The sequence below is a fragment of the Hypomesus transpacificus genome, chromosome 23 (assembly GCF_021917145.1).
Source record: "Hypomesus transpacificus isolate Combined female chromosome 23, fHypTra1, whole genome shotgun sequence".
In the NCBI taxonomy this organism is placed as follows: domain Eukaryota; kingdom Metazoa; phylum Chordata; class Actinopteri; order Osmeriformes; family Osmeridae; genus Hypomesus; species Hypomesus transpacificus.
In genome coordinates, this window is record NC_061082.1 from 18,636,258 (window position 1) to 18,658,023 (window position 21,766).

The 21,766-nt window shown below is 45.3% G+C and overlaps 2 protein-coding genes and 1 long non-coding RNA gene across 8 annotated transcripts; 1 reads left to right on the forward strand and 2 right to left on the reverse strand.

Annotated features, from left to right (window-relative positions):
- Window positions 1-315: 315 nt before the first annotated feature.
- Window positions 316-2,149, reverse strand: LOC124485082. The gene is made up of 3 exons (XR_006958035.1): window positions 1,874-2,149; window positions 1,277-1,329; window positions 316-1,004 (listed from the first exon to the last, which is right to left on the reverse strand). It is a non-coding gene; the product is annotated as an uncharacterized LOC124485082 (long non-coding RNA).
- A 1,056-nt stretch (window positions 2,150-3,205) lies between these two features.
- On the forward strand, window positions 3,206-9,700 carry nfe2l2a (nfe2 like bZIP transcription factor 2a). 2 transcript variants are annotated; one of them, XM_047046391.1, is made up of 5 exons: window positions 3,206-3,403; window positions 6,413-6,673; window positions 7,029-7,124; window positions 7,301-7,483; window positions 8,029-9,700. In XM_047046391.1, exons 1-5 carry the CDS (start codon window positions 3,365-3,367, stop codon window positions 9,277-9,279), a joined length of 1,830 nt encoding a protein of 609 aa, XP_046902347.1. In that variant the 5' UTR covers window positions 3,206-3,364; the 3' UTR covers window positions 9,280-9,700. The 2 variants fall into 2 exon arrangements, with proteins under 2 accessions (XP_046902347.1, XP_046902346.1); XM_047046390.1 differs by having other exon boundaries at window positions 3,269-3,403; window positions 8,032-9,700.
- Window positions 9,701-10,566: 866 nt separating this feature from the next.
- On the reverse strand, window positions 10,567-16,207 carry hnrnpa3 (heterogeneous nuclear ribonucleoprotein A3). 5 transcript variants are annotated; one of them, XM_047046395.1, is made up of 12 exons: window positions 16,116-16,205; window positions 15,725-15,886; window positions 14,827-14,949; window positions 14,567-14,713; window positions 14,192-14,402; window positions 13,984-14,073; window positions 13,707-13,775; window positions 13,551-13,616; window positions 13,321-13,437; window positions 13,050-13,181; window positions 12,804-12,885; window positions 12,003-12,705 (listed from the first exon to the last, which is right to left on the reverse strand). In XM_047046395.1, exons 2-11 carry the CDS (start codon window positions 15,728-15,730, stop codon window positions 12,818-12,820), a joined length of 1,029 nt encoding a protein of 342 aa, XP_046902351.1. In that variant the 5' UTR covers window positions 15,731-15,886; window positions 16,116-16,205; the 3' UTR covers window positions 12,003-12,705; window positions 12,804-12,817. The 5 variants fall into 5 exon arrangements, with proteins under 5 accessions (XP_046902350.1, XP_046902351.1, XP_046902348.1 ...); XM_047046394.1 differs by lacking the exon at window positions 12,003-12,705 and adding an exon at window positions 10,567-11,332 and having other exon boundaries at window positions 13,551-13,775; window positions 16,116-16,207; XM_047046392.1 differs by having other exon boundaries at window positions 13,551-13,775; window positions 16,116-16,206.
- Window positions 16,208-21,766: the final 5,559 nt, after the last annotated feature.

Here is a 21,766-nt window from a genome sequence, read left to right on the forward strand (position 1 = left end):
TTTAATGCACATTACATTTCTGCCTGAATATTAGAATTGTGTCACTTTTAGTACTAGCAGGGCTTTGTATGCATTTATGATCAAGTTTGGATTAAACAATATATTTTTATATTAGTAGCCTGTTATTTTCGTAGGCTTTGCGTACAACTCGTAGAGGCCTACATTTTGAGGAATTGTGTGTACAGCAAAGTAGTTTCTATGTTTAAGTGATACGTTGCTTTCACGTTTGCCTGGTAGAAATTACACCATAATGTAGAATAATTTGCTACTGTCTCTGAAGCTAAACTGACCATCCAATACAATAGGTTCCAACACCAAGCTTTATTTAATTATTCCATTAGTTCAAACATCAGAGAACATCGGTCAGCATTCACACAAAAATTCAAAGGCACCAGAGAACATTATGAAACAACTAAATTGGAAACGTGACATTTAGGTTTGTACAACCACAAACCACACACACACACCAACCTTTACCTTACACTGTAGGGTTAGCACGACAAAGTAGCTTTAGCCAAGTGGTTGTGTTTACCTTTCCATCGCACCGCTCTGTTGAGTCATGCAGGACTGCTGAGTCCATATGGTTCTGTGTGTTCTTACTAAATATGATGCAACATTCTTCAAAGGCATTCTACAACTGCAACTTTCATCCCAACTGTAGTGCAACAATAGTGTAGTTTGGACATTTAGACTTCTGTGTCTTTATTGTCATAATTAATGCAAATGTAAACACATGGGAACCAACCGGGCACCAAACTTTATTCTCAGAAGAACAACTCCGAAACACAACGATGTGTGTCGCTTGTGAATTATTTCGTCACTGTCCAGATGTTTTTTGTATCCCTCAGGCCAGAACCAAACTCCCAAAACAAAGTTCTGTAATGCACTGACTGCAAACAACCAGAGTCTAAGTGTACCACAGAACTTTACTTGGAAAGCCATAGTGCCACATCACAGGTTACTCCAGTGTGCCGACCAGCTCCACCACTCATTTACCTGCGATTCTGTGCACGAAACAAAAGAATGGAAAACATGTCAATAATACATTCACATTGTTGTTTTTTAATAGAATCTCACTGATTTCAGAATGCAGGTTTTTCAGTAGAAAATTACGTTTTTTTTATTTATTTTTATTCACGTTTTTAGATAAAACTTTATTCAACTGTATGAAAGCACATAAGGAAATAGGAAAAGGTGCAAAGGGAACTGCAAAGTGTGGACAGCTGGATCTTACTGAACCTATGACACCACAGTCTGTAATCTGAGAGGGGCCTACCTGTTGGTGGAGACTTGAATGGACTTTCACTCTCTCCCTCCAGCCACGACCTCCTAAATGGTTTCATATCAAAATATTAGGCTACAGCAGGCCAGGGAGCATGAATACCTTTCACTGGTGTTTACTTTTACAGTTCAACCTTGACAATCTTCAAGGGTGTAAAGTTAAAAAGCAGGTCAGTCAGTGAATGAAAAAGCTGACGTGTCTAAAGGTCCCAAATTTGGAAGCATGCTTTCTTTCTGGTAATCTTTTTTACACAAGGGGTAGCCTAATGCATCCACATGTAATATGTAACTTTCAACTAGTTATTTTATGTTATAAAATTGCTGACAGAATTTGAATGAACAAAACGTATAAAATACCATTACGATTAAACAACGATATTTTGTTAAAAAAACAAACCCATTGTATGAGCTTGAGGTCAGTTTTGAGAACTTGATCTTACGTTGATTGTCTCGAAGTTTCAAAGTGCAAAATCCAGCTAGTGGTTTTAAAGAATTGTACGAACAGCATGGTGCCCAACGACTAGATTATGTCATAAGACAAACAATTACATTAAAGCTATACAGTTAGGTGCTTTTAATAATAATACTATACCTGAGAGAAGTGGAAGCAGTTAAATGGGGCCAGCTGCAATCCAGCACGAGGGCAAATGGATCATAAAATGCAAAAGCAGCAGGCTGTGAAGGATACTGAACAAATTATCAAGAAAGACTGTCGTTTTCTTGGCTTCATTTAGCGGTTGACGTCCTTCTTTGGAACCTGCAGTACACTATTTGTAAGGTGCCTACACGTCGCCTTTACTTCTTCTAACAGCCCTGTGCAGTTCAGTCTGCAGCTGGAAGAATGTCGACGTGGAGCTGCCAAACGTGAACGCGTATTCGTGAGCGCGCGTCAGAAAAAAAATACTCTTTTTAGTGTAATTTCAGACAGTGGGGACAGTGGGCTTTACTGTAGGTAAGGTAGAGAGGTAGAGGTAGAGTGAGGTTCTTTACAGATACGTGTCAGAGCGCATGGGACAAAGCCCACCTCATTACCTAGACATCTTTCAGACGCTGGTTAATTGCATGGTGCAACGGTGTCAATATATTTCTTGCATTGAGGCGCCAGAATGTTTAGAATAGTTCCTTGTTGTCAATAATCCATTGCGCTTTCTAACAGCCGGCAGCACATTGCATCTGGCACATTGTGGAAAATCTTGAGAAACGCTTAGCAAACAATAATACCAGTTTTACTGTTTCTGTGTAGGCTAATTTCCTATGAAGATTACCATTCAGGACTCTGCAAGGACAACAATGATACACACTTCCGGGCCACGAAAGTTCTTGCTTTGTAGCTCCTATTTCTGCGAGTCATCCTATTTTTCGGTTGTAATTTAGGTGAGATGCACCACGATTGTTGAAATTCAGAAGCAGCGCTTGAAGGCTCCGGGCCTCTGTGCATGTAAAGGTGACAGCCGGAAGAGGTCGCCATGCAATAAACTAACTTTCAAGTTTGTCAATGTCAAGTGTCGTTGTGATATCAGTGGTCATCTTCAGCATATCTTTCTTATATCTTTCTTCTTGTCCGTCAAACGTTTTTTAATGTACATAAAGTGTGTGGACATATTGGTTCAGCTTAGCCTAATTATATTTTTGGGTATTGAATAAGAAAGAGTAGCTTATGACCGAAAAAAGGCTAGAGAGTCTGTGTAACATCCCTGACATTTGTTGTAAAACACCGACTGTTTCGTAAAGCCTTGCCTGCCATTATGTAAACTTGTTTTAATGATAAGGATCATGTTGTTCACAGACAATTTATATTTCGGTCCTGTATAACATAGAGAGAGTGGGACGATCCCATCGCTGATCCAGAAGCCTGGGCGCTTGACTGGCTGCCGGACTGTGTGGGCGTGGCCACCATCAGCTGCCTAGGGTTTTCCGTAATTTTCATAAGAATTTAGAAGCATTATTTCCTCTGAAACCAAACGTGCTGCGCCAGACTCGTCTTCGGGTAGACCACCATTTTACACTGCCTCAAAGGAATACAAATAACAGTTTGGGAGGGGGCGTTTCTTTGCAAGAAGACAGTACTTTATTTTCCATTGTTATGGAAATTGAGACACCTAAAATGTCTACAAGTCAACAGGTAAAGGTCCTAATGCTGTTATTTGTTTAATGAAAATTGAGGTCATTTTAACACCTGCTCTGGTTGTTTCGTTTTTTTTAACAGACCTTACAGCCCACTTTGAAAGTAACATGGAATATGTTTTATTTGTCAACGTAGTTAAATTCATTGGCGACGAGTTAAGAGCTTATAAGAGCTTCTCTTGCCATCACTATTCTCGCCCTCATTCTTATTGTCGCTTTTGAAACGGGCATATAGGCAAATTATGCTAATAATGCTACTTAGCTACTAATGTGTAATACCAGTGTGGTAAACTTGATTCTGTTGGAATATTTGTATTTTATGAATTTCTAGTGTGCCGTGCATTTCACATGCAGCTTTGTAGCCTATGCGCTTCTTCTCATTTGGCTACCACTATAGCCTACTTTCCCCACGATAAAATGTGCTTAGTCATTTAAGTGCCGCAGAGAAACGACTCAAATAGCGGTGAAGTTTCACGTAGAAAGTTGCCGTTAAATGTCTAGCGTCCTTCTGTGCAGCAAGACATAGGCCAAACATGGCAAAATGACGATGATGAAATTCATAGCCAATTTGTTCTGTTACAAACTAGTCTTGATTGGCCTGGTTATTGGCCGTCGCAGCCCCCCTCGCGTGTGAAGGAGCCCCATTGCGTGTGATCCCGTAACTAACATGATACCTTTGGTCCTGCTTCGCTCATTGCTCAATCCCAGGAGGCCCTATTGAGTGAAGTGCTGCTGGATAACAATAGTTGTTTCCATGTATTTTGGATTTATTTATCAACATATTTATGCAGCGCGTAATCTTAACAAGAAACGACAGACCCAGTCAGATCGTTTTTAGATCCAGATGACAGTTTCAAAGCTGTTAAAAAAGTCATTATCCTATCATAGAACTAGAGATTGGTCAAAGTTATAAAACTAAAGATTGGCCAAAGTAATACATTAAACCCAAGGGACTATGCCTGTCACTGTACTTCCTGATTTGTGCCTGTAAATGTATTCCGGAAGCATTGAAAGCAGGATTTCATCATCTATGTCAGGAATTGCGTCCCAAGGCAGTCTAAAAACCAAACCTGTGTTTCCTGAAAAGCTGCTGTAAATATTTGCTTACAAAACAGTCCATGAATAACCTTGTACAAAGCAACCAAGCCCTCAACTGTATGCCTACTGTCCCCGCTGCAGCCTCCATGCTAGGCCTGTGAGGGGTAGGCCGTCATAGCGCGCTGGTTCCTCTTACAAAACTGGTTTAACTCAGGCCTATTCAGGCGGTCTGTAGGCTGAAGTTCACCCACATGTTGAAACTTTAATGTTGGAATACATTAAATTTCTAGGAACTCATTTCCCATCTAAAGGATCGGTTCACCGATGCGTGGTGTAGTATATCTGATTACAACACAGTTATAGCGTGGATAAGACAACCATCACAAGGTGTGACACATGTTCCGACACCCAGTAAAAGAAGCATTCCGTCATCTGACATTGAGTAGACTCAAAGGCCTGATGAACATGGTGCCAAGCATCGTGGATGAACAAGTCTTAGCTTTTGATCATCGATTTATGTGCGCATGTTCCGGAAGTCTTCTGTCCTTTACGGGTGGTAAGGAAGATGTCGAGTCGTCTCAGGGAAAGTCGTCGTCCAAGCTGGTTTCAGACTGAGAAAAAGCGCACGTACAATGAAACAATGTAGATGTTGTGGCGTGTGAGCACTTAAGACGTGGGACAAATGGACCTAATGGCCTGTTTGTGTCAGTAAAACTTGGCTGACCCCAAAAGCTGTAATGATCCACCATCTCCCATGGCCATAATGCATGTTTGTGTGCACATCAAGCTGCTGTGTGATTAATGGTGGGGCTTTTGACCTGGCTAGCCGGAGTGACATCACAGGTTGTGGTCATGGCCATGTTTAGTTTCTGATGCAACACTGAGGTAAACACTGCTGGAGACACAGCTGCTGATGCAAGTTCACACACTATCTACTGTTCACAGTATCATACTGTACATGTAGGAGAAGTATAGTTTAAAAAAACAACATGTTTTTGTCATATTTTTGGCTTTGGATATTTCGTTTTTGCCTTCAACCAGAATGTACCAGACTATATGTTAGGAACTACTTGGGTGATTGTGATTGGATACGAATAGGAAAATGCAGAAACCGATTTCAAGCGCTTCTTCAAACGCCACCTTCTGCTTTCTCCTCTCCTGACACGGGTCTGTCCTTGTGACTCTGAAGCTACCCACAGCCACTGATAAACACGAGGTCACATGCTCCGAGCTCGGCTTGTGACCAAACATGTTGGGGTCATGCAACATCCCGCCGACTTTGTGAAACATTTCCTTCTCTAAATTCTGTGTATGTTAAGAGGCCTAATGGAGTTGCACAGTTAGCTCAGGCTATGGCTGGACATTCCTGATCAAAAAGGGCAGCTTGCAGCAATAGGATTCCAACAGCCAAGAGATGGGCGGAAGTTGAGATCATCTTACAATAAATTAGCCCTAAATCGTGAACGTTGTCCAGTCATGTATGAACTGGCATGTATTTGGCAGTGTGATCCGTACCAGGTGCCACGGTTACAGTTCCCTCGTGTTCATTTGACGTGGTCCGCCAGAGTGGCCCGTGTCTTGTCAACCGCGACGGGCCGCACGCCACGCCGTGTCCTCACCCCTCTGGTGGCGACGCGGCTCCGTAAACAGAGAAGCAGCATTCATTATTCAGGCGGCTTCCTCTTCCTCCTCGCCTGTCGTCGTCAGAGGAGGGCGCGGCCCCTCGGTGCAGAGCCTGGGGGCACAGCAGCAGCCCGTAACTGCACCAGTAAGGGGCTGTGTCTCTCAAGCCACACTCACCCCCTCCCCCTCTCTCCCCCTCTCTCCCCCTCTCTCCCCCTCTCTCCCCCTCTCTCTCTCTATCTCTCTCTCTCTCTCTCTCTCTCTCTCCTCTCTCTCTCTCTCTCTCTCTCCCCCTCTCTCTCTCTCTCCCCCCCCCTCTCTCTCTCTCTCTCTCTCTCTCTCTCAGGACATGGACCTGATTGACATCCTGTGGAGGCAGGACATCGACCTGGGGGCGCGGCGCGAGGTGTTCGACTACAGCCACCGGCAGAAGGAGCGCGAGCTGCAGAGGCAGCTCGAGGCGGAGGAGGCAAAGAGGCAGGAGCTGGCGAGGCAGCAGGAGAAGGCCCTGCTGGCCCAGCTGCAGCTGGACGAGGAGACGGGCGAGTTTGTGCCCCGCGCCGCCGCTGCCCCCGCGGCCGCCGACGAGCCCTCGGAGATTACACAGGTACACACACACACACACACACACACACACACACACACACACACACACACACACACACAACCATCAGTCATGTCAGAAGCTGGCCACTCCTTTCGCACTCAGTTGGGGCGCAGCTGTGCTGTAGCTAGGTAACCAGCTCCATCCCATGTAATTAGAGAAACACAGGTGGCTCTGGAGTTTTGCATCGGGAGGTTTTAGCTCTTTAGAAACTGCTGTGCGTGCAGTCGAGTTCGGCTTCGCTTCCCTCATTGTTTCCTAAGGAGGGGACAGCGTTTTGTCAACGTGGATAATACGTGTGGCAGAACAGGAATATTCCACTCTTCTGAATGACGAACCCTGAATCTTTTCTTTTCAGGATGTTGGTTTTACAGAAGACAACGGTGACGCAATGTCCTTTGATGAGTGTATGCAGCTGCTGGCGGAGACCTTCCCTCTGGTAGAGAACTCGGAGGTAAGAACGCTGGCTGAAGCGTTTCCTCTGTCTGTTCTTACCAACAACACACTTCCTTGTTTACACAACCCACCGCGAGCGCTAACGCAGCGCCTTGAAATCCTCTTGTTTTCGAAGCATTTTGAAAAACGCCTCGTCGAAATGTCGCCCCGATCAAATCCACTTTTGCCTTGCAGCCGACCCCCGCCGGCCCGGACGCAGCCTTGGCTCCAGCCCCCGCCAGCGGCCACACAATGATGGCCCCAGAGCAGCCACATGTGGCCCGGACCCCGGCCCACCCAGACCCCCTGCCCCCGCAGAGAACCTCCCCAGACCTGGAGCAGGCCTGGATGGAGCTATTGTCCCTCCCTGAGCTGCAGGTACAATAGGCAGATTCTCCCCCCCCCCTGCGGTCGCGGTCGCAGAGCAAACACCCACAGAGAATGCCTAGGCAGGAGGCAGGCACCAGCGCACAAGCGCACCTTTGTTGAGCCTGTGGGAGTAGGGGCATATATACGTAGGCAGAGGCAGATGCACACAGCTAATTCCTCTGAGATCGGGTTTCGACATAGAGGGTTGCTCATATCCGAGGGGGGGGGGGGGGGGCGGGGGACGGGACAGTAGGAGGCCTTGTGGCCATGGTAGCAACATAATAGCTTTGAAATACATAGCAGATAATGACACGGAAGCATGTTTGCCTACACACATACGAGTCACTCATCTCCAGTAAGGCTAGCTAGTAACACTGGCCCGAACCCCTTTGGCATTTGTTTAGTTCCTTCTCTTGGGTCCTTGTGTTCGTTTGAGGGGGAGGAACATTCTCTGTTAGGAATGTAGACATAATCCTGGCACAACTTGTTGTATAAAGCTTGTTATCCAACACCATGGGGCTTTAAACCATTTGGAATTGTTCCCCGTTTCGCAGCAGTGCCTGAACATGCAAATGGAGGACACCTTGCTGGACACGTCAGGGTACCTGCCCACCAGCAGCCCACAGTCACACAGCCCCGCCTACAGCTTCTACCCCCTGCCCCAGCACACGGACGACAGCTCCGGCGCGGCCCACGCCTGCCCCCGGGACTTCGTCCACAGCTTCGAGGGGGCCTTCCCGACCGGGGCCCCCCCCGACCACCTGGGCCAGATGACCCTGGAAGCCCCAGAGATAAACGCGACTTTCAGCACGGACGTCTTCTGCGACGTCTTCTACCCAGACCTCGAGGTCCCCGGCGAGATGAGCAGCGCCGCCCAGGTCCACGGCCAGGCCGAGGGAGACGGCGCCTTGGCCGGCCACGCCCGCAAGCCGCCCTTTAAACCAATGGACGCGCAGAGCCTGTCTCCGGGGGAGATGTTTGACCGAGGGGAAGTCGAAGTCGTGACCGAATGCCCCGACTCGGATTCGGGAGTGTCATTTAACACGAGCCCCAACGCCAGCTCCCCCGAAAAGTCGGTGTACGGAGACGGTTCGTACGGCTTCAGCGACTCGGACATGGAGGAGATGGACAGCAACCCCGGAAGCGCCGAATCCGACTACTCGGAGATGTTCTCCCTGAACTACCAACCGGACGGCTTCAAGCAGCCCCTCTTGGCGTCGGACCCCGCCGCCCAGAAGCGGGTGAAGAAACACCGGCCGAACAAGACGGAACCGGACGAGGAGACGGGTCACAGCAGCCACCCCTTCACCAAAGACAAGCCCAAGAAGCGCTCGGAGAAGCGTCTCTCCAGAGACGAGCAGAAGGCCAAGGCCCTGCAGATCCCCTTCACCGTGGACACGGTCATCAACCTGCCCGTGGACGACTTCAACGAGATGATGTCCAAGCACCAGCTTAACGAGGCCCAGCTGGCCCTCGTCCGGGACATCCGCCGGCGGGGCAAGAACAAGGTGGCGGCGCAGAACTGCCGCAAGCGCAAGATGGACAACATCGTGGGCCTGGAGTACGACCTGGACTCCCTGAAGGAGGAGAAGGAGCGTCAGCTGGAGGAGAAGAGGCTGAACGCGGGCAGCCTAAGGGAGGCCAAGAGGCAGCTCAGCACCCTGTATCTGGAGGTGTTCAGCCTGCTGAGGGACGAGGAGGGACGCTCCTACTCTCCGGCCGACTACTCCCTGCAGCAGACCACCGACGGCAGCGTGTTCCTCGTGCCTCGCGTCAAAAAGACACTCAAGAGCGGTCCCAATTAGCACCAATTGGCTTTATCACGTGGTACAGCGTTATCATGGTAATAACTCTATGCAAGGATAACTTTGTAGATGCTTGGCTTTTAGAAGAGCAGAACTATTATAGCAGAACTATTATATAGTTTTTGCTCGCTCTCTGGATCTCTATTGACACATTTTGATATTTTATTTCTTTTGTACTGCTCTCTATTTTCCTCAGAGATTCTTTTACTGACATTCTTTGTAAATATTCACATTGTTTGCTATCGAGATATGAAAATGTATTGTATATATATATATATATCACGTTTTAGTATGCTGCAAATTTTGTTGCAATCACTGTTACTTAAATCTATTTTATAAACTGTACTTTTTGATTTGCAGTTCCATCTTTTTTTATCTCCTGGCTCTCTCGTGCTTTATAATAAACTATTCGTATAGACGATCGATCTCGTGCTTGACTTGGAACTCAGCTTTGACTAAACACTGGAAACTTTACTGGGAAAAACACGGCAGATAGGCCACATTATGGGTACCAGATGGACACATGGTTTTGGAGACAGATTACGTAACAATCCACGTGATTTCTCCTTCAACCAAAGGCTGTACGAAAGACTGAATAGTCCATATGGATAAGCACAAAGTTTCTGTACAATTTTAGACTTGATCAATCACCCAACTTTTTACTGAACAGAGACTTGCGCATTCAACTGAATCTGGCCCATGATGACCCGAATCCTTTAATGCTACAGAGCCCGTCATGTACAGTACACAGGCTCGGACAACACAGCATTCATTCTGTTATGCCACAGTAACTCTATTGTTCAGTTCAACTCCATGTGAACTATGCTTGAACACTTTACAAAGGTCCACTGGATAAACACTTTGGAAAGCACAGCACTCGGTAGTATTTGTACTTGGATGCACTTTCACTCACCAACGTTATCTTTGAGCACCAAACCCTTCTCTTTTCAAGCTTCAAAGCGAACAAAAGATAGCAAAATGACAAGGTACACTCCCAAGTTCAGCTTTTGATACCCTACGTTATTTCACACAGAGCGAGAAAAGAACCCACCCACAAAAGACAACCTCCTAATTTGATAAATGATTTTAAAGGTTTGTTATTGTGTGACCGTTACCCAGTGACACAACTACTCTGTTGTGCAGATCAAGCTATTAAATTGTGGTCAGACTCTCAACTGAGTGAATTACAGCTATGATCCATACCGAGCATATCACATATCACAAGAAATTGGAGAGAAAATATCATTATTCAGGAAAAAAAACAAGTCAATTTTGGAATGCATCATTTATTTTATTCACAGTTTATCGTCAAGACTTACTATATGTGTGCGAACAGTATGTGCTGGGTGTGCGTCTGTCTTTAATTTAAAGTGAACAGGGTGCTTCCATACGTGTGGTGTGGCGTATCCAGTGTCTGAGCAGGGGAGCAATGCCCTCGCCAGCTTAAGGGAACGAATCCTGTCACAGTACTCAAGACTCTCCACGTTTCACCCCTGCTCTCAAACACTACACCAGGGGCGTAGCCAGAACAATCTTTTTGGGTAGGCCTAGAAAAATATCGATAGGCATCTTTTCATTTTTTTTACTTATTTACTTTGTGATGTGCACCCGGTGCATCATTTTTCTGAGATATTTTCGTTTTTGGGTATGCCTGTGCCTACCCAGGCCTACCCATGGCTACGCCCCTGCACTTCAGTCAGAAAATAGTGCAAAAGTCTCCTTTGAAATGTTCCTGCCACTGTGAGGCCCTGGTTCAGACACAGTGTGTCCAGTTGAAACCTGCCTGATTGAAGGAATGCTCCAGAAACCTCAGATTCTTTGCAGAAGTGCAATTTGATCGGCTACACAATAGGTGAACGAACCCTTCTCTCATACTTTACAGACCAAATGCTTTTGTTCAACCTGTGTGGTATTGTACATTTAAGAGTGTCAAGTGGCAGCCATGGAGAATACTTTGAAAAACATACCGTCTTACCCATCCAGAACCTTCCATGTTACCAGGTCTTTACAGAGTTTCAGCCATTAAGAGCAGATGAAATGGTTCTTTCCAAATCTGTAAATCAAACAAAGTAGTTACTCTTACCTGCTCCATCTTCTGAAAGGTAAGCATTTTTGAGAAATACTCACTCCCTTTTGTCTTTCTTTTCTGTTACGTCTGAAAACTAGTATTCTCTGGCAAAGTGTATCTGACTCAACAGGATGTCCGAGTGTCCAGGTACGGCACTTCCTAGTCTTTCTTCGCTAGCATCAGCTGGGGACGTTTAGCTAGCCTGGAGAGAGAGGCTCACTACACGGCATGGAGACCGCCCGCTCCCCTCCTCGGACGTGGCTGTGGAAGCTGCCTCGTCTCTCATGTGGAAGCTGCCTCGTCTCTCATGTGGAAGCTGCCTCGTCTCTCAACATGCTGACTCGTCCACTGCGCTGCGGCTGGAGAGGTCCTGTCTGACAGTCTGTTCCATACTATCCCGCTGAAGAGGCTGGCAGTGGCAATAATCCTACTAGCTCAAAACTGGCATAGGTGGATCGTGAGGCTCACCCTAGGGACTAGCGGACTCTCTTGCCATTGAGCCATGGGGTTGGGGAAAAAAGATCTTTGAAAGTAGTTCCAAGAAAATGGTTCTTCTCGGATATGGCTTTTTACTACACTTTGTTACAGACAAATACGCAATGGAGAAAAAAATGCAACTCTCTCTCTCAGCCAATGACGCACTAAAACCTCAAAGTACTTTACTAAACAAATTTTATTTAATCTGTTTTTTTTTTTTTTTTTCACTTCTCAAAATATTTAAACAATCTAGATTTCTGTTTACTGTGTACAAGTAGTGTCAAACATTCCCTTAATTAATGTCCAGTCTGCTTAAAATTGCTTGTTACACTAATACTATGAATTACATGCTGTTCTTCAAATACAAAATCAAAATACACATGACACTGAGAAACAAGCAATCATAATAACTTCAAATAAAAATGGCTAAAGCTAATAGATGAGCCTACAATGCCTGGGATGTTTTGACCAAATTCTTCAGTGACAAAGATGAAAAGACTTCAGATCTAAATCTAATACATCTACAGCAACATAACGCATCATTCAAAACTGACTGCAGAGTAAAAAATAAAAAATAAATGTTTTTACTCCCGATACCACAGGCACAATACACACACACTTCATATACACAAAAGAGAAAATGTGTAAATGGGGAAACATCTATCAGAAAGTGGGAAAGGTACTACGTCTACACTGGTTCGCTGTTGAGCTTGAAGAACAGTCCCCTTTTTTGCATTAGCTCCTCCCATTTTAGCTCGAGTAACGTGTCTGGCTTCTGTGTTCCTCTAATGCTCTCAAGACGACTGCCTCAACGTTAAACTGCAGCTTTCCTGACCACTGCTTCCTCCCATCACCCCTCCTCTCCTGCTAAGATCTGAAGCCTGTTGAATGGATACAGGATAGAACACAACAGTTATTCTACACTTATACGCTCACTGTGCTGTGTGAGGTCGGGCATGTTGATTCGAATGGAACTCACCTCAGCGTCAGAACTCAATATCGCCGTGAGCCACCATAGCCTCCTCCACCACCACCACCTCCACCTCCGGACCCATATCCACCTGTAACGAACGATGATCAGCCCGTTCAAAACAATAACCTGTCACAACCTCAGAAAAAAGTGTAAATAACGGTGCCTAGCCTGGGAAAATAAATCACGATATTTACATTTGTTGGTAAAAAAAGAAAAATTAAGTGCGTAACCAGAGCTAAAGACTTCACTGACCTCCGTAAGGACCTCCGGAGTTTCGGCCGCCAAAATTGTTCCCCTTCATGGGTCCATAGCTGGACTGCTGCCCACCGTAATTGCCAAAGTCATTGTAATGTCCACCTCCTCCGCCGCCGCCACCGAAGTTTCCTGAGTATCAACCACAAGAAATTCAATACAGGTGTCAAACGAGCGAGCGAGCTCCCGTTCCAGACACAGGACACCCCAACTCCAGTGGCTCGTGGATCACTAACTACACTAGCCAACACCTCGAACGCGTTCTGTGCACCTCCATCATTGTAGTTGTCGTATCCTCCGAATCCTCCTCCCTGGTTGCCGTACCCGGGCTCCCCTCCGTAGCCCCCTCGGCTGCCCCCGTAGCCGGGCCCGCCGCCGTAGTTCCCACCTGGAGACACAGCAAACGCAGCGCTCACCAGACGCCCGCGGCTCGGACGCCGCCGCCGTTTTCGGCGACGCCTGCCGAACCCCCGGCGCTGCCGAGTGTCTGTGAACGCTCACCGTCTCCCCCGTAGCCGTTGTAGCCGTCCCCTCCGTAGCCGCCGCCGCGCCCTCCGCCGAAGCCTCCTGTAAGACAGGGGGGACGCGCTCCGTCAGAGCGCTCGACTCCGCCCACCCGGCTGCTGTAGTTGCCATGGTGAAAAACAGGGCACTTGCCTCTGCCAAAGTTGCCATCCCCAAAACCTCCACCTCTGCCCATGTAGTCCCCTGATCCTCCACCCCTGTCTAAAAGACAATTACGGTTACACGGAAGAATTTGCGCTGCTCTAACTGTGTACAGTTCCACCACTGTACTAAGGACTTTGGTATGAGGGCAGTACCCTTGAAAGTGTCGTTGAGTCGATAATTTACAGGATAACAGCTCTATTACGTAGGGCGTGTCTTTGTTTGTGGCAGAGAACAAAAAACGGAACAGTTTATTGTGGAGACTTACTTCTCTGATTTGACACTGACATCATTTCCTGTTTAGATAGGGCTTTCCTGACCTCGCAGTTGTGGGAGTTGATGGTGTGGTATTTCTGAGCTGAAAGGTAAACCAAAGGATTTACCACAGAGAATAGTTCCAGGCGTTTACACGCGTTTCGTTGAAAAGTACAATTAAAATAGAATAAAAAATTCTTAAACTCAAAACGACAACATACCAACGATCTTATCGACGGTGTCGTGGTCGTCGAACGTGACGAAGCAGAACCCTCTTTTCTTGCCCGTCTGCCGCTCCTCCATGATGTCAACGCTGTCGATCGTGCCGTACGTCTCAAAGTACTCGCGTATGTGGTACTCCTCCGTGTCCTCCCTGATCCCGCCCACAAAGATCTTCTTCACCGTCAGGTGGGCGCCAGGTCGCGAGGAGTCCTTAGACCGGGCACATCAACATGAGCACAACATGTTCTCATTCAACTGACATGCACCCAGAAAGTGAATCTGGGATACATTCCAAGGGTCAGAAGTGAATCGTTCAAACGGGGTTAGTTTAACTGGGTTAGCCCCACGAGGTTAGTTCAGCTGGGTAGGCTAACCTCTCTGGACACAGCCCTCTTGGGCTCAACCACGCGACCGTCCACCTTGTGCGGGCGAGCCCCCATGGCAGCATCCACCTCCTCGCCACAGGAGTACGTCACGAAGCCAAACCCTCGCGAGCGCTTGTTGTTCGGGTCCCTCATCACCTTAAAGACAGCGGGGAGGTCGTCACGTTACTTTAAAAACACACATAATATCAGGGTCATTCGTTATTATCTGTCATGTGGAAAATATGAAATGTCTTAATGGTTTTTCTCACCACGCAATCTGTGAGCTTTCCCCATTGTTCAAAATGGGCTCGTAAGCTCTCCTCCGTAGTTTCAAAACTCAGTCCTCCAATAAACAGCTTTCGGAGTTGTTCAGGCTCCTTGGACTCACGCCCCTGTTAGGTCAAGGACAGGGGTCAAAAGCAAAATCTGAATAAGTGACTTAGGAAAAAAGGAAACAGTAATTACAGTGTCAGACTTGACAGTTTTACACTTGACCTCACTCCCACTTTTGACCTGTGCTACTGGGCTAAAACGCATCCAGCAGGTATAGACTGTTATCCTAAGAACAGGGAACGCATTTATGAATGTAATCATTAAGGTTCATAACACTCCTTATAAACCTTCATAATGGAAAGAGGGAATTAAGGGACGCACTCGTATTTAGCTACTGGGGTTAGGTAGCCAGTCTAAATTAGCTGGCTAGCTCTGAAGCTAATGTGAAGAACGATTTCACCAGTCTGCAAGATTCACATTTATATACAAAACATAATTAGCTCTAACATCATCGTTGTACTTAACAGCAATTCATAACATCGTAACAAATGTGACAACACGTGGATACATTTGGCTCCACGTGTCTGTTCGATGTCTGGAACCAGTGTCTCTAGCTTGTAAATATGATCAGCAACGATCGAGGCCTTGACGATTCTGGAAGTAACATTGTAGCATCATGTAAGATAGCTAGCTCTGGCTGTTGATTTGAGTCAAACAGGAATTGAAGGAGGCTAGCTAGCTAGCTAGTGTTAGCTGCAGTCACCGGATTCAACGATGCACTTCGATTATCACAAATTTTGACACGGACGGCTACTTTAAATATAATGAAGCGGTCTTTACAATTTGTTGCATAGTAAACATATCCTAACATCTGATGTACAATGAAAGCATCACCTCCATTTCGCAGCGTGATCGGTGCTTCTGGCTAGTGACAGCAGAAACGTTCCTCGGGGACAGTGACAGGGATTAACGGACCACGTGACGAAAGCAGTTCTCTGTACCGATCCAGGATCGGTGTTCTGTTGATTTGTCCTGGTCCCACTTTGTCAGATGTTCCTAACGTAGCGCAAAATTATAGCTATATTAATCGATATATATATCTATCGATCCATCCTACCACATCGACAGAAAATCCTGCTAGTATGATTTGACAGTGCAAAATCCCTAATCAGACTGTTACCAGTCTAAAATAAACAGGTAGGATAATTTTATCATGCTAAATACATCATCAGAATGTCCTACCAGTCTAAAATAACGAGTAAGATGATATCATAGTTCAAAATACCTCATCAGATTGTTCTACCAGTCTAAAATTAAAGAATAGCCTAGTATGATTTTACAGTGACAAAAATGACGCAATATCAATGTGCACATGCGCAGTAAACCCTGGAAGGACAATCTGATGGGTAAAATGAAATGTTCTTCACCAGAGGAAACTATTTAAAATAAACCTCTCTTTATACAGCTGAAATTGCATAAACAACACACATCTCTCAACCAACCATGTAAACCGACCCAATGCTGTACTGAAGCATGTTTAAACTGCATACGGAAAGCATTTTTGTACCATGATGTTGTGGTTCGGTTGGTATCGTGAATAAGGTTATGAAACAAGGCAGACAAGCGCGTTGTGTGCCATCTACTGGCCACTAAGGGTGAGGACAGTTGGAGCTTCAGCAGACATGACTTTGTCCTTGAAGTGTCCCAGAGGCTCGTGCCACACATTTACTCTCTCATATGTGTATATAGAAACATGACACATTCTGGCGTCAAATCCTATAATAATATCGCAATTTAAAATATAAAAAGACACATATATCCACAAGAAACCTCTGGTTGAACAAAGATGTGTCAAAATCTATTTTAGAATGTAAATCTCTCTGTTAGTCAATGTAACTGTCACGGAATGCCTTACCATAAACACATAACGTGAAAAGAAACTGCCAGACAAGAACTTTCAAATTTACAACTGTTTTATGGGTTGAAGTAATGTCTGTCATTACCGTTAAATTGTACAATGAAATACAGCCTCAATAAAAGTGGCAATATTTTATTGTCATTAAAATGACTAGTATCTATTGTCAATCCATAGCTATTAAATGTGGACTTATGAAATAGATCATTGTTTTGGTTGTTTCACAATTGTTCAATGATGACAAGTTAGATGGACAATTCAAACAAACTTATAAACAAACAGTTGCATATTTTATTTATCTTATTTTTATGATCTTACAAAGTCTTTAAAGCCATTTAATAAATCATTGAAAATGTGTCCTATGTTTCACCCTTATTGTGACATTTAAGTCACTTGACTGTCTAGAGCACCACCTATGTTTGTTCCAGCACATTTATTTTTTAATTAAACTGGTAATGAGATTGAGGGCCGGTAACATTATTTCCGCTTCAGAGCGTTTGCTTAATTAAGGAGGAGAAGAGAGCTGTGAATCAAGAGGCCTGCTCCTTTAGGGGTGGTGTCGCCAACGCGTCGCTGTAGCCTACCACAACTACAGACACTATTTAGATATGGAGCAAAGAGTATTGCATTTGAATGACTCTTCTCAACTTCAAAATAGGCTGAATCCAGGGTGCGAATTACGGGGAGGTTTGGGGGGTCTGACCCCCCTAATTAAGACTTGGACCCCCCCTAAAAGAGGTAAAGGTTGGGTTGATACACGCCCTGGGCAAGAAGTTGACCCCCCCCCCCCCCGATTGTCAATGTATAATTTGCACTCTGGCTGAATCCTTTGTGGAAAGTTTGGATGGGTCTTAGTGCTGACTGCTGCATTGTCGGACATGACGATTGGTTTCATTTCCTCATGGCAACGAGGAGAAAGTAAAGTGTCACGAAATATTGAGTAGGAGTATCAGCCGCACAGGTTACGGAGCAACACTCGTTACGCCCATGCCAAGTACAGACGCTACAGGGAACAAATGAGTGGGGGTTCATACCAAAGTCCCCTAGTCCTTTGCAATAACACCTCAGTCTTATATCGACTGGGACGGAAAATCCCCCCCCCCCCCACCACCACCACCTTAAAACAAATTCACAATCGAATGTTGGCCGAATAATGTGAGTGGCTGTGTGAAGGAGCGGAGCTCCGAGAGGGAGGCTGGTCGCTCCATCAGGAACACCAAGATACAGTTTGATTGATGCTGTGTGCACTTCTCCTTGCCCCAACCTCTGGACAGAGTGTTTGTTTGGTTGTTGATCAAACCTCCCCCTGCTTGATCCAGAGAGCAACAGACCGTGACATGAAGATATATCACAAACTACCCGCCTATTATTAACTATCCTTGGCTACTGTAAGATCATTTAGAATGCATTATTCTTTGATAACATAATGATTACGCTTATCATGATGAATAGCACATACATGTACAGTACTATCCACATTATGTTGAAAATACCTGATTTTTGAAATCACACTTCCACTGATTTCAACAGTAGACTAATACTGCAACATGTGACAGATGTCTATTTCCCTTGTGCATTACAGGGATACCAGACTGTAACCAAGTTTTTTAATCAAACTGTTTTATCCCGACTGGGACAAAATTAATAAAATTCCGGAGGTAAGAGGATTTACATTGTCTACTGGCTCTCATAAAAAACACATTTGCCCTGATTTAGCAACTGTCCAATCACACTCTTGCTTATAATTTTGGCAGACAAACGAATGATGTCATCAGATTCTGAAATAGAAGGTAATGACATCCTCGATGGTTTAAAAGGCAGCACTTAGGACAATAATTAATAGAAGTTTTATATCCATAAAAACCCCAGAATGATGTTACCCCCATATATCCATGGGAGGCCCTGTCTGCAGCAGGCTCATGTACAGTAAATCCTCATCAGAGACGAGACATGCCATAGATGAGTCGGGCTGAAAGACGCTCCCAGCCTCTTTACCAATCTCTGAGGATATCCTAAAGCTTCGAGCCTTAAAGTGTTTCTTGAAAGGAGCACGCATGTGAACAGACAATGCTCACAGCTCGACGGAAACTACAGTAGAATAGATGAGCAGGTTAAAGGGCGCCTCACCTTCCTGTCGGAGTGGATGACTGAACCACTACGGGGCACCATGCACCAGTGAGCAAGCAGAAGTCCACTCTCCAGACTCATTCAACGACAACATAAAAAATCTGTCAAAGTGTTGTTTAATCGCTTTGTATCTTCACAGTTCAGTTTAGGTTGCAGTGTCTTGTTTTAATGGTCAGCTCCTGGTTTTAAATAGGATAATAAACAGATAGAATGAAGAAGATATACTTATCTGACATAGAAGTGTTGCATCATTTTAACATGGACAGACCAATAACCTGTACTATAATTGAGTATGAACATCGATGTATGTTTAATTGATAAATAAATATAAGTGTGTACCTGCATACCCGTGTTTAAGTGTTGACATGCAGTCCTCTACATCTCCTCTAGATGGAGCTGTTGCCCAAGACAAGTTAGAAAACGTCCACCTCCCCCCATCCCATCCCCCTGTGATCTGAAACCTCTGCAACGATTGAACTGAATGGAAAATAACTCCTTTTACTTCTGATGGGGGTCTGAGCACCTGCTTTTGTAAAATATTCTTGGCGAACCATCCATTGAAGTATATGTATGTATAGTAACCTTATATCTTTTTTATATCATGTTTACAATAGAATATGTCAATATTATTTGGCATAAAACCGTTAAAACATACCTCATGCTAGATAAATTAGTAGATTAGTTATCTACCAATAACACAGGTGTCTGATTTGCTGAAGAACACGAGTGTGGCCAGAAGTGTGTTTTGGAATAGAGAGGTTTGGAAAGACCCCCACCGCACCTATCACCTGGCCCAGCCGAGGCAGAGGGCGGAGGGCCGAGGGCGGAGGGTGACCTTGTCCTGAGGCACGGCTGGTCCTGGGAGGGGAGCCCAGCAGAGCCTGGCGCTGGGCAGACGGACGTACGCAAGTGGAAACTGGGAGGAAATGGAGATTCAGAGCAGGGAAACCAGGGAGTCAATACAGTCACCGTTTACCACTCTTTCGCATGCGAGTACAAAGCCATGCTCTCACATCAGTGTCGACCAGAATCTCTCTCCCAGGAATTTCGGAAAAGAACAATTCCTTGCATCTGTTTCCTGTTCCATTACATGGAGGAAACTGGGTGTAAATCACCCCAAATAAAAATAGAATCGGAGGTGTTCCTGCAATTTGTGTATGGCCTCACAGACTCTTTTTGCATTGTGTGTGTGGGTGTGTGTGTGTGTGTGTGTGGGTGTGTGTGTGTGTGGTGTGTGTGTGTGTGGTGTGTGTGTGTGTGTGTGTGTGTGTGGGTGTGTTTCTATGTGTGAATGACAGCAAGTGAAGGGGATACTTTGACAGCATACAGTGATTGCATCACATGGTATATGGGCCTTTCCCCCAGGGTTGAAAAGCCTCCTTAATAAACGAGTCTTGGTGGGAGACAAAGAAAATCCAACCTCTGAAGGACAGTCCTCACAATCATTTGTTACATGTTTTATTTATATAAAAAACGAATTGGCAAACTGCCCATGGATTACAATAGAGAAAATATTTGTATTAAGCATTGAAATATTCATGCAGATTTGTTTACTGAACCAGTACCATAAATCATTGTTAAAATGCCTTTGGAACATTCTGGAAACTCAAATTGCTGTACATTCTTCGCAGCAGAGTCTCATAAACAGCACAGCAGGGTCTTCCCTCCAAGGCCAAACACCAAAGAGATGGACTCATATCAATGATTCTAGCAGAGCCAAGGAGCTCTCTGTGTTTATAGCTCTGAATAAAGTATTCACCAGACGAGAGCAGCTTTCTGGACGATTGGTCGACCTCCTGCTGTGGTCAGAAGTGCTTTCTGCCCATGTCTATATTTTGTCAAATAGCATTCATTCAACAGAAAACATTTCCTATCCAGAGAGTAGGATATCTGCAAATGGAAACCTGTCATTGTTCTTCGCATTGACCATCACAAACGATTCTCTTTGTTTCAGACCCTAGGTTTCAAAAGTGGACAGGACTTCCCTGAGAAGTATGAATCCAAAGTTCACAGAAATGATATAAATAAAACTGCGTACTGTTGACACGTTTGTAGAACTGAAAATCACTTTTCTCTCTCCCTCCTAATCCCATCTGTCTGTTTAAAACCTTTACCGGGACAGGCGCACACACATGATTCCAGAGACAAAAGCAATTCACCTAAAACGCCCTCATAAACCAATGGTCTTATTCATAGGTCGACACTGGAATAGTGAAGCACGGCAAAGAGTTCAATGCACGTGGAATCAATGCACTCCGTTTGATTTGCAGTACCGAAAGATCCATGCAGGCTGATACATGGAACCTGCCTTCACATGTATCGACAAGGTCAGGCAGGCCTCTACGCTGGGCTTTAATGAGCACCAGGATAGACTCGGACCGGAGCATTTCTCTCCACCTCTCTAAATATGGACAGATAACGTCAGCCTTCTGCAAATAGCTCTCTGGGAGCAATAAAGTGGTTTGGGTCATTTGCTCCGGTTTGTCATGATAATTCTCCAACGGTGCAGGAGGGTGAGAATTATTCAAGGTGCCCAGATTCAAAACAGAGGAGAATCACTGGCCTCGCCTTTTTTTCTGTAAATCCTGAGGTCGCTTTAAACGCAGTGACCGTGACACGTCCTCATTCTCGGGATAAAGAATAGAATGTGAAGGAATGATTACATTAGGAAGCATTCCAACGGATTGGTCTATTGATGCCCGGAGATGAGAAGCAGATAGCGTGCTGCAATAAAACCCTTTATTTACAGCGCCTCGCTGGACCACAGAGGACTGCTGTGTTTCCCTCTGCGTCTAATTGACTGCCTGCTGTAGGAGATACATAGACTCTCACCCCCTTCACTGCCTCTGTCCTCAACGACGCAATAACAACGGCTCACTCTGTTAACCGAGAAT